Raw genomic sequence first — 11,011 nt, forward strand, 5'->3', positions numbered from 1 at the left:
TCTTTAACGACGTCGTTTCTGTAAAAAAAAAAAAAACAAAACGAATATTACAAGTAGTCATGACTCATACCTTTAAATTTTTACACTTGAATAATCTCTTCAACTTAACGAGATAAAATAAAAATAAAATACGGTTAACGAGGGGTACCAAAATCATTGAAAAAAGAAAACCAACTTACTTTAATTGAGATATACGGTCAAAGAGGGTAGCTAAATGGTAAGCACACGGAGTGGCCGATTTGGTCGATCCATAATTATAACGCCTTAAGCTTTTTTCATAAATGATGAACTCTTTTGTTTGGAGGACATCATTCTTCGATAGAGTCTGTAATTAATCAATAATATTATGATTAATAATAAATTTTTATTTCTTAAAAAATATTAAGCACAATAAGAAAGAAAAAAATAACAGCGAAAAGAAAAGAAAAATAATCATATTCAGATATATAAATTAACTCTTAATATTTCAAAACTATCGACTTTGAATAAAATTATGACAAGTCCGTCGTCGTGGATTTGAGATGCGAGAGAGGAAGCAAATGATAAAACAAGTCCGTCGAGACATGAAATGCGCAGTCTCCGCATGGAGCCAAGGTCTGGGAGCTTGGCGTGGATTTTTGTTGGCGTCGAGAACGGTGATTGCTAGAGTAGAGCAAGAGACAAGGTCGTGGCCAACGAATCCATAACCGTAGCAAAGAAGATGTAATTTTTCGAATTTGAGAAAAATCCAAAATAATTTTTCTGCTATTGGAACGTAACAGCCGGGGCAAATTGATTTTGAGAGGTTAAGCTTAAGTTTGAACCTGAAGAATTCATTGAGGATGGAACAAAAAGAATTTTCTCATTTGAGCTCAACAATATTGCCTCCTGTGCAGATAATTCTGGTGATGTTCTTCTCGGTTCGGGCTTGCAGTGGAATGTCGTAGATGCGGGTCCAGAGATTGACAGAGGTAAATGTGCAGTCTCTTCATTGTTCCGAGTCGAGTCAGGGCTTGAGGAATAGGATGCCACCATTGAAGCACCACATGCCTTTCTCGATGAGGCGTGCACATTGCCTGGGGTCAGAGAAGTCGAACCCGATGAAAAAGGCTCCACCAGATTTATCGAGAAGCTTCAAGCGCCACGAAGATTCACTCCACCAGTGTCGGGTGATGATCAGCTTGAGGGTCCTAATACGCCGGGCAGTGACTTTTCCCAGCGCTGTCGAGGAACGAGGACGGGACGCACAGTGAAGTCCGTCATCACAGAGGATGTCGTCCCAATCATCCCCATCCATGTTGAGGGAGGCTGTTTGGTCGACGAGGAAATTGACACCAGGAGATGATCGACAATAAGGGATATGACACATTTCGGAGGGATTTTCAGAAGAAAAATGGCCACATAAAGTTGAGGGCTCATCCATAGAGGAGAGCATTTGAGAGAGGTTTATAAATTTTTTGGAGGGGTGAGTTTTAAAATAAGTTAGTGGGAGAAAATTTTAAAATATATATACTATGAGACCCATCAGTTTAGACAAATTTTCACGAAAATAGTAACACATAATTGTAATTAATAATCAATGTGAAGTAGCAAATAATATATATTTAAGAGTAACCAATAAAATAAAGACATGAATCATAAGTTTATCTATAATTAGTTACTCATCTATAAAGTGGATTCCATAATTTTACTTGATACTTATTTTACGTGTGGTGGACTTTCATGTATTTTCTTTCATAAAACATACAATGCACACATGGTAGCTAGATTGATCTAGTGGTAATTTCACACACACCTTAGTTGAGAGATGTTGGGTTTAAGCTCCATGGCTTGCAGAATTACACGCCTCTTTATAATTTATCATAAACCATGTAATCTTAACTAATAGTGTCATCTGTGTTTTGCACTACTAATATATCATGTAATATTGATCAATAGTGTCACTTCTAAAAAAAATACAATGCACACGTATCAGTCCACATGGCAGAATAAAAAATTAACAGAGTAACGTGGCACTTAGGCTCCGTTTGGAACCCGGAAAATAGGAGGGAAAGGAAAATGAAAATCCCTCATATTTTACTTAGGTTGTTTGGATTGATGAAAATATGGTAGAAAAAAATATGATGAAAAATGCGAGGGAAAGTGTATAACTAAAATGAGGATTTCATTTTCCTTCGAAAATCAAATGGAAAATGAGAATCTCTCCACATTTGTCTATGAGAGGATCACATTTGCCTAGGGTAAAAATGTAAAACTTTTTTAAAATGGGCAAAAAATGTAAAAAAAAAATTAGGGGGTCTAATTAAAAAAAATTCAGGGGTAAAAATGAAATTTTTTTTAAAAAAATGGGTCAAAAGTGAAAATTTTTTAGGGTAAAAATGTAAAACTTTTTAAAAATGGGCAAAAAATGTAAATAAAAAAATTTAGGGGGTCTAAATTAAAAAAATTCAGGGTAAAAATGTAATTTTTTTAAAAAAAATGGTTAAAAATGTAAATTTTTTAGGTTAAAAATGTAATTTTCTAAAATGGGCAAAAAATGTAAATAAACTAGTCTCTTCGTTACTTTCCCGTCAATTTTCTCTCATATTTTCCATGACTTCCAAACACAATTAGAATTTTGACTTTTTCTATTATTTTCTCTCACATTTTCATTTTCTCTATTATTTTCACTTTCTCTCTTATTTTCCAGGTTCCAAACGGGGCCTTACTGGTTGGAGAAAAAAAGTATGCAACTGCTAAATTAAATGTGCACTCTCCTTTAGTTATGCATATAATGAGTAATACTACATAAATTGAAAGAAAAATAGGACATTTAGGTAACTATATGAAAGTAAACACATAATTTTATAAATATATTATGTTTAAAATTATTAGCAGAATATTTTATGACAGAATAAGTAACTAGCCCAAACAGTCCACCTATTTTTAAATTATAGCTCAACTATTAATATAATTTAGCAAATAGTCAATCAGATAAAAGAAGTTTACAAAATTTCAATACTACCCCTAAAAACAAACAACTCACGCTAAATCAAGTGCGATTAAGCGATTAACCCAAATAACATACCCTCCGATCCTTCATCGAGTGTCGTTTCTTCGTCGACCGTCGATCCTTCAACCACCGCGGTAATCATCCCCGTCGACTGGCGGTGGTGTTTCTGCGTGTTTTTTTTTTAACTCTGAGGATATTCACCAAGCTTGGCGATGTCGAGAATGATGTGGTGGTGTTCCGACAAAAAAAGTTGTCCATCTCGGCGGCCCTTCGGTGGTGACGATAAGAGGTTTTACGCCGTCGTCGCGAGCCGCCTGCTCGGGAGGGAGCGCCACCATCGGGGATGAGGTTGATTGCACTGCTTTTCGAGATCGTTTCCGGAGGAGGATTATAATAGTTAATCATATTAACTATCACAGTTAATACGCATAATTGGACTTGCGACCTTCGAGCGGCCGAATTAGCGTAACTGCTGGGAATCATCGTTGTTCGAGATAGTTTTCGGAGGAGTATCGTCGCAATTAATCAGATTAATTTTCACATTTAATTTGATTAAATATCATAGTTTATACGTAAAATTGGACTTGCGACTTTCGAGCGACCGGATCGACGCAATCGCTGAGACTCACTGTTGTTTGAGATCGTTTTCAGAGGAAGATCATCATAGTTAGTCAGATTAACTATCACAATTTATACGCAGAATTGGACTTGCAGAATTGTATGACGATCGCGTCTTCGAAGACCTTGCGTCGAGGTTCGAGCGGCCATGTGAGACCGCCCTGCGGCGATCATGAAGGCTAAGGCTAGACTTTCGACAAGAGGAACGGTAAAGGTAGGGACGAGAATTACGGCAGTAGTGGTGAATCAAATGTAAATTTGGGGGAACCACTTTTAAGTAACCCAACAATAGACCCCAATGACTATTATGTTACACATCTCAATATTTTATAAGTTAACTATACAAAAAAAAAATCATAAATTTACAACTATCTAAACTCTAACTTGATTTTAGCAAATATTAATTTTTATTTATCATCGTCCCGTGAATCATAAAAAGAACTCATTAATTTTAAGCGAAGAAGAATATTTGAAGTAACGGCATAATATAAAATACACAAAAAAAAGAAGGTATTTTTAAAATAAGAATGAGAGGTATATATAACGTTTGAAAAAAAAGATAAACTAGGTAATTTTCACGTATATATAGCATATTTCTCATGAGCTAGTAATGGGCTTCTAAGCCGTTCGATTATCTCAATCTTCATCGAACGGTCACAATTACATCCTCCACACACTGGTCGAAAAACAAACGAGAACCCACACACACAAAACCCTGTGAAGGTTTAAGCTTCTCCTTCCAAAACTCTCTCTCTCTCTCTCTCTCTCTCTCTCTCTCTCTCTCTATATATATATATATATATATATATATCTACACCAGTATGGATTCCGATGACTCTCAAGCCATGGAAAACCTAGGAATCGCCTCGGCGAAGCAAATCCGATCGGAGAAGAAGAGAAATAGGACATCCGATGACAAGATTAAGAAGAAGAAGAAGAAGAAGCAGATAGTCGAAGCGACGATCCAGGTCCTCAGGGAACGCCCCGACCAAGCTCCGCCGATCGTCGGGTATTTTCCGTCCGGGTTTGACCCGGAATCGTCTGGTTCGACAAGCGCTAGGGTTTTCAGGCACGCCAGCAAGCCCAAAAGGCTTCAATTGGTCGTGACTCCGAACGGTTCGAAGGTCGATTTCGTCGGTACGAACTATAGCGGAGAAGCCGAGTCTAGTCAACAGCATTGTAACTACGCTCTTGGCGTTCTCGACAAGGAAACGCAGACTCTCAAGATCGTGCCCATTTCTTCAAACAAGGTTTGTGGTAATTTGCTTGTTGTGTTTAGAAAAATGAAATCTTTGTTAAACAGATTTGGGTATGAACTTCGTTCAGTTTCTGTTTTAGATACATTCGAGTTGAATGAATAATAAATATGTGTAGATAAAAAAACAAGCTAGTTAGTTTAAATAGAAAATAGGAAGCTCAAAGCGCCTGAATTATACTATTGGGGATGATTATTATACAAGGACTGTGAGAAACTTGTGCTTGTAATCATGATAATGATCATTCATCAGCGGGTAGTTTTATCCCGATTTATTCGTGCGAAACTAGAATGATCCAGGTTAAGAAAACAGTCATTTATCCCGAGTTAGCTTTGACCTTGTTTGGGGATCGGGATTTTTTATTTGTTTTGTTTCAGATATTCAGATTAGAACCCAAAGTTCGAGGGCTCGAGTTGCAGGAAAAAGAGCCCAAGAATTCAGAAGGTGGAGATTCTACAGTAACAAAGCATGAAGATATAATCGAGTTAAACAAAACATTTGGCACAAAGAAAGCAATTATAAAAGTAAGTGCTCAATGTTTTATTTATTCACGCCGGCGCTTCATTAAGACTTTGCACTTGAAGCAGTACAGACTGAACCTGATTCTTGTTTCTGCGCTGCAGGATAAAAAACGGGAAGAACTGAGGAAGGAAGAAGATCCTATGACTAAGAAGGATATAAACGAGAAGCTCAAACAGCTCGGCGTAAAGGCCGATGAGGAAGATCCCGAGAGCGCCCAAATCGCCCTGAACCGGAACGTTCCACCGTACAATTCTGAGGCGACCTCTCCGCAACAGGCTTACCCGTTAAACAAGATCATCTTCGATGGAGACTCGGACTTCCTTGAAGATGTCTATAAAGATTTGCAAAGGGAAGCCGAAGCTACGTGGGACGATTATCCTAGCTTCATTAGCAACAGGATAAAAAAATTGCGGGAGATCAAGGTACGTGACTAATTTAATGTATACTCTTTTGTTTCCGAATTGAATAGGTGTCCGTCGCTGGGTATGCTCGGGTACCAAAGTAGGCCGAAACCTTTTTAAACTGTGTGGAAAAATTTATGCCGGCCCTGACCGAATAGGAAAACAAACTAAGCTGGACCAACCCGTTTAAGTCCGGTCTTGTCCGGTTTGGTCCGGATTTTAACCTTTTTAATATCTTTTAGTTTGAAAATACTAGCTTAAAAGCCCCCAAGGGGTTAGTCTAGTGGTTTTGGTGATTCTTGGGACCTTGTCAGTCTCCTGGTTGATAATGGTAGGGCATCATTGGATTTTAATCGGGTCTAACCCGGATACCACGGTTATCAAAAGAGCATTAGAGTATACTAGCTTCAAAATTCAATCAGTTTCTACATAAACATGCTAAACAATTTTACTCAAAATTAATATGTTCAACTCGTATAAAATTTTGGAACGAGTTTAAAAAACCAGAGCACAGTTTTCCGGGGTTTTTTTTTTTTCACACCCCTACCCAATTGTGTCGCTCGAATTAGTAAAGATTGTAGCAATGAATAAAACCATGGAATCCCTATAAACTCGTGTTGTGTTGTATCCGATAATGCTTATAGGACGAGGAAGCAAAGAAGAGGCTTGCGACGATATTTTCATTCATTTCCCATCTTGTGAAGTTCAAAGATTCGCATTCAATGGACGGCGTCGCGAGCGCAAAAAAAGGGCGGAGACTCCCGTCGATTCTGCAACAGAGGTTCTCGAGCTGGTTTGAGGACGATTCAAGCTCGAGAAGGCTCTCTGACCAGAAGACCGACCTTCTCATGTATTACGTCATGGTTCTCACGCTCCACGCCGACGACTTCCAGACCAACGTGGCCGACATCTCCAAGGACCTGAAAATTAACTCCGTCACTGCGAGGGACTATTTCTCGCAATTGGGCTGCAAGTTTGTGCGCGGAGGAAAAGGCTTGTTGTTTGCCACTCTTCCTGTTCCTCTCCAGTTCCCCGGGATCAAACGGAAGCGCAAAAATAAATAGATCTTTTGTTTATCAAAACAATGAAAATGTTTTGTGTTCTTTTTTTTTTCCCTTCAAGTTTTGATGTGGTGGTTTTAGAGAAGTCTTGATTGTTGGTTGTATCATGGATTTTTTTTTATTTTATTTTATTATTATTAAAGAAAAAAAAACAGTTTTGTGCAACTTGTGACTTGGTGGAGATTAATTGGTAGAATTGATTTAATCTCGTTTGGTGAAACAAATCGGTGTGTATCTTTTTCTTTACCATGTTTGCCTTGGCGTGATCACCTCAATCTTATGAAGATCTTGTTGCCAACTGGCACCTTTGCCATATCAATATTTTGGCCTCGGAATTTTAAAACTTGTTCGAAAAACGCATTTCAAAATATTTGGTATGGATTTGGTTGCTTAACTCTCTATTGTTTGTTTAAAAGATTGGTATCAGTCAACTAGTCTGGCTAGTTGGAATAGTTTCAGCCACGTGACAACAACATGGTGATCGCTCAAATAAATTTATGAAAATATCGTTTACATTATATGTATTTCCCTTGTGACACTATGGAAACTATATGAAATATATATATATATATTGCCTTTTGAGGTATGCATGGATGTAAGCATGCAAGATAATACAGAGAGACAAAATAAATCTACATTATACCTCGGCTCTTTATAACTACACCCTTAAACTGGAAAATTTACATCACAAAAAGGAGGAAAAAAAGAGGAGAAAAGGAAAACACATTGCATTCCACATTACAGTCTGTCTGTTTGTTCTGTTATATATAGTACAAAGATTTCTTTAGTAAGAAATCACATGGAGCCCAAGAAAAAAAAAAACGAATGGACATTAGCAACATATATATATTGATTGATTGATTAGATTTTCCTTATCTATATAGGTGATTAAAAAAACGGACTCCTTTCTTTTCTGATTTATATCTTCTAGGATTTGACCTTGAACTTCCTCTGAGCCTTCAAATCCACCACTATGACCGAGATGTTGTCCTTGCTACCCTTTTGGATAGCGAGCATGGAGAGATACTCCGCTGCGGACTGGGCCGCGGGGTCTGGGCCTGAGCCCCGATCCGCCGCGGACAGGCCCGTCCCGTTCTTCTTGTGCCACAGAAGGATTCGGCGCCGTGCCACCTCACACGCCTCCTCGTTCGACAGCACGTCCCACACTCCGTCGCTCGCCAGAATAAGGCACTCGTCGTCCTTTGCCCGAGGAACAAACCTCACTTCCGGGTCGGGGATTATCCACGGCTTTAAGTACCTGTCTCCTGTGACGACAGAGTAAAAGAAAACCCGAGTGAGCAATTTCAACGAGAAAGCCAACGATTTATTTATTTGTTATCTCTATTATAACCTATGGAGCGTGACATCGCAAGAACTCCGAAGACACGGTGGCCGTTCCACTGGATTACTTTACCCCCGGAAGCCTCGATCCTCGCGTATTCGTCCTCTCTGTTCGGCTGAGATAGAGAAATTTAAAAAATAAAATAAAATTGGGAAGTAGGTTTCTCGGGTTTTAATGATAAATCGGGGGTTACTTTGTGGTCGATGGATAAGGGGACGGGAACGGCTTCTTTGCCGCGGCAGAGCACGGCTCTTGAGTCTCCGCAGTTTGCGACGATGATGTGAGACGAGCAGACCAATGCGACCACAGCCGTGGACCCCACGGTCTCCGCCGCGAGCGGCTCTGATTCCATCGCGTCTCCGGCGACTTTCCCTCCGATCTCGTCGTCGACTTTTTGGAAGCAAGAAGTGAAGGCCTTCTCCCACTGCGATTGTTGACGGTCTCTTGTGATTCCGTCGCTTAAATCATCTTTGAAGAATTCGATCTCCTCGGCCATAGCCAAATGGAGTCGCTCCTGGCAATAATTAGCAACCTACACGAAAAGGAATTAAGGGCCTAATATCGCAGCATTGTGAAACGAGGGACTAAGATGAAATGAAAAAAAAAGGTACCTGAGCTCCTCCGTGGCCGTCATAGACACCGAAAAAATGAGTGGTTAAATGGGTCAAATTTTGGCCGATTCCGCCAGCCAAATGATTACTATCGACAAGCATTTTGATGGGTATTTTCGTAAACCTAGGTTCGGCGGCAACCGAATCTTCCATCTCAGGTCTCCTTCCGCAAATCGAAACCGAGCCCCAAAGCGGGACACAGTCGAGCTCGAAGACGCTCCGGACGCCTCTCTGAATCACCATCGTCGAAGCCGCCACCAGCTCGGCCTTGCTCAGACCGTCCGATACGGGACTCACCGCCGTCACGAACACCTCTCCCGTGGGAACCTTCCCGTTGCCCGACTCCACCAAGATGACGGCCTTCGCCACGATCTGGCCTTCGTCCATATCGGGCCCCGCTTCCAGGTCCAGCAGATCGTTCCCGCCTCCGATCTCGTCTTGGGTCGAGACCGTCACCATCGAAATCGACTCCGTCGAGACCACCTTTGTGAACTCGACGTGGGCCGAGATTCCTGAGCTCTCGTGCGCTGAGTTGTCTAAGCTGAAAGTCACCGCAACCGCCGAAGGCATTTCTTCCATCATATCTCTGGGTCTCCTCTTCTGGGTCAACTGTCACATTTTCCATCCATCTTGATATGAACGCTCCGACGTGCTTTGTCCGTTTTTATGCCTCTAGACCTGTTTTTATAGTCGGGATCATAGACGTGGCAGTGGAAATGCACATTAATTGAAAGGGAAACTTCAACATTCGACAACAGAAACAACGTAAGTACAAAAAGAAAAAAGAAAACGAGGAAAAGTGAAAATTAATCGGTTGGGAAACCATAAATGAGTTCACGGTTTCGCTATACGACAAGATCAACATTTCGACATCAAAGGAGTGGATAAGTCTAAAAGCAGAAAAAAGAAAAGAAATAAAAACCGAAAGTAAGTATTTTCATACATGTTTTAACATCCCGACAATTAATACAAGAGAAATAAGCTGACTTCGAGTCAAATGGAACACATGCCCGAAAAAATCCTGCAAAGCTAACAACTTATCTTATCAGATCAGATAAAGAGAACGATAAAGTTAATCTGATCCTAACTCCTTATCAAGAATAGCGACATTTTCCTAAAAGGCTAATTTCCACGGATCCAACAATCCTATTCGGGAAATTTTCACACATGTTTACTTACACGTAATCCACAGATCACCCAATCTAGTTTGGCATATTCGACACTTTTTCATCGCATATTCGACACGGATCCACCAGATTTACGGTTCACCACAAAATTGGGACGCCACGGATCCGCCAAATTTACAGTTACACAACAAAATTGGGACACCGCGGTTTTAAGGCAACGGTTCTATTACATCATCATATAAATAACCCGGGAACATTGGATCTGTAGTAAAAAGAGATCGAATCTATTGTGCTTATCTATAGGAGCTCCAGGGATTTCCTGTAATATTATTGCTATCAAATTCTTTAAAAAAATCAACAGCTTAACTACAAAAGCTCATTCACACACACAGATATATATATTTATAGTCACATGAAATTGACTGACTAAATCTTTATCCAAATAATCCATAAACTGAAAAGCCAAAAAAGAGTCATGGGAAAAACAACCTAGGATATAGGAATCACAGGAAATCCCTAAACAAATTTACCTTTTATATAAACTGGATTTATATTTTCTATTTTTGGTTGGTTTTCCTGGATCTGAGGCAAATCATCACAGCCTCTCTCTCTCTCTCGCTGACTCCCTCTCTCTCTCTCTCTCTCTCTCTCTCTCTCTCTCTCTCTCTTCCGTATACGTGTATGAATAGAATCTTTAGCTCTCTCTATCGCTATCATTATTTCTTTTCTTAATCTCTCCTTCTTATCATATACACAGTGAAAAACAGAGAAATCATCAATAACTCATCGTAAATCATCACCAAGAGATACAAAATTCAAATCAATCTCTAAGAAGATCCACAAAGAGAGAGAGAGATATAGAGAGCTTACCTTGGCGAGTGAGCGAAGAAGAAAGAAGAAGTAGATGTTGAATTTCTGCAGAGAGAATTTCTCTTCCCCTGAATGAGAGATTGAATTGGAGATGGATGGGCTTCAGAGAGAGAGAGAGAGAGAGAGAGAGAGAGATTGCTCACTTTATTTAATTATAAAATAAATTGTAATATAATTAATAATTTAGGAGGAAAGGGAAAGTAATAACGCTCTTGTGCAACGAGGACACGTA

At 39.7% G+C, this 11,011-nt stretch overlaps 2 protein-coding genes across 5 annotated transcripts; one reads left to right on the forward strand and one right to left on the reverse strand.

Moving 5' to 3' along the window:
* The first annotated feature begins 4,314 nt into the window (after positions 1-4,314).
* On the forward strand, positions 4,315-7,053 carry LOC149385729 (DNA binding / DNA-directed RNA polymerase). The gene is made up of 4 exons (XM_089627178.1): positions 4,315-4,839; positions 5,223-5,369; positions 5,469-5,789; positions 6,413-7,053. The coding sequence occupies exons 1-4, from the start codon at positions 4,411-4,413 to the stop codon at positions 6,830-6,832; spliced, it is 1,317 nt and encodes a 438-aa protein (XP_089483304.1). The 5' UTR covers positions 4,315-4,410; the 3' UTR covers positions 6,833-7,053.
* A 482-nt stretch (positions 7,054-7,535) lies between these two features.
* On the reverse strand, positions 7,536-11,011 carry HAB1 (HYPERSENSITIVE TO ABA1). 4 transcript variants are annotated; one of them, XM_089627174.1, is made up of 6 exons: positions 10,780-10,928; positions 9,726-9,803; positions 8,783-9,460; positions 8,365-8,703; positions 8,181-8,286; positions 7,536-8,094 (listed from the first exon to the last, which is right to left on the reverse strand). In XM_089627174.1, the coding sequence occupies exons 3-6, from the start codon at positions 9,362-9,364 to the stop codon at positions 7,757-7,759; spliced, it is 1,365 nt and encodes a 454-aa protein (XP_089483300.1). In that variant the 5' UTR covers positions 9,365-9,460; positions 9,726-9,803; positions 10,780-10,928; the 3' UTR covers positions 7,536-7,756. The 4 variants fall into 4 exon arrangements, with proteins under 4 accessions (XP_089483300.1, XP_089483299.1, XP_089483301.1 ...); XM_089627173.1 differs by lacking the exon at positions 9,726-9,803 and having other exon boundaries at positions 10,780-11,011; XM_089627175.1 differs by lacking the exons at positions 9,726-9,803; positions 10,780-10,928 and adding an exon at positions 10,440-10,728.

The sequence above is a fragment of the Urtica dioica genome, chromosome 9, assembly GCF_054948205.1.
Source record: "Urtica dioica subsp. dioica isolate 48M chromosome 9, U.dioica_male_clone48M_v1_H2, whole genome shotgun sequence".
Classification (NCBI taxonomy): Eukaryota; Viridiplantae; Streptophyta; class Magnoliopsida; order Rosales; family Urticaceae; genus Urtica; species Urtica dioica.

Bases quoted from the DNA above. Each gene is read 5' to 3' on its own strand.
- HAB1 (XM_089627173.1), bottom strand. From the start codon at position 9,364: ATGATGGAAGAAATGCCTTCGGCGGTTGCGGTGACTTTCAGCTTAGAC. The intron at 8,287-8,364 runs GTAACCCCCGAT...TCTCTATCTCAG, and splicing joins CCTTATCCATCGACCACAAA to CCGAACAGAGAGGACGAATA. The intron at 8,095-8,180 runs GTTATAATAGAG...CTGTCGTCACAG, and splicing joins TGCGATGTCACGCTCCATAG to GAGACAGGTACTTAAAGCCG.
- LOC149385729 (XM_089627178.1), top strand. From the start codon at position 4,411: ATGGATTCCGATGACTCTCAAGCCATGGAAAACCTAGGAATCGCCTCG. The intron at 5,370-5,468 runs GTAAGTGCTCAA...TCTGCGCTGCAG, and splicing joins CAAAGAAAGCAATTATAAAA to GATAAAAAACGGGAAGAACT. The intron at 5,790-6,412 runs GTACGTGACTAA...TAATGCTTATAG, and splicing joins AAAAATTGCGGGAGATCAAG to GACGAGGAAGCAAAGAAGAG.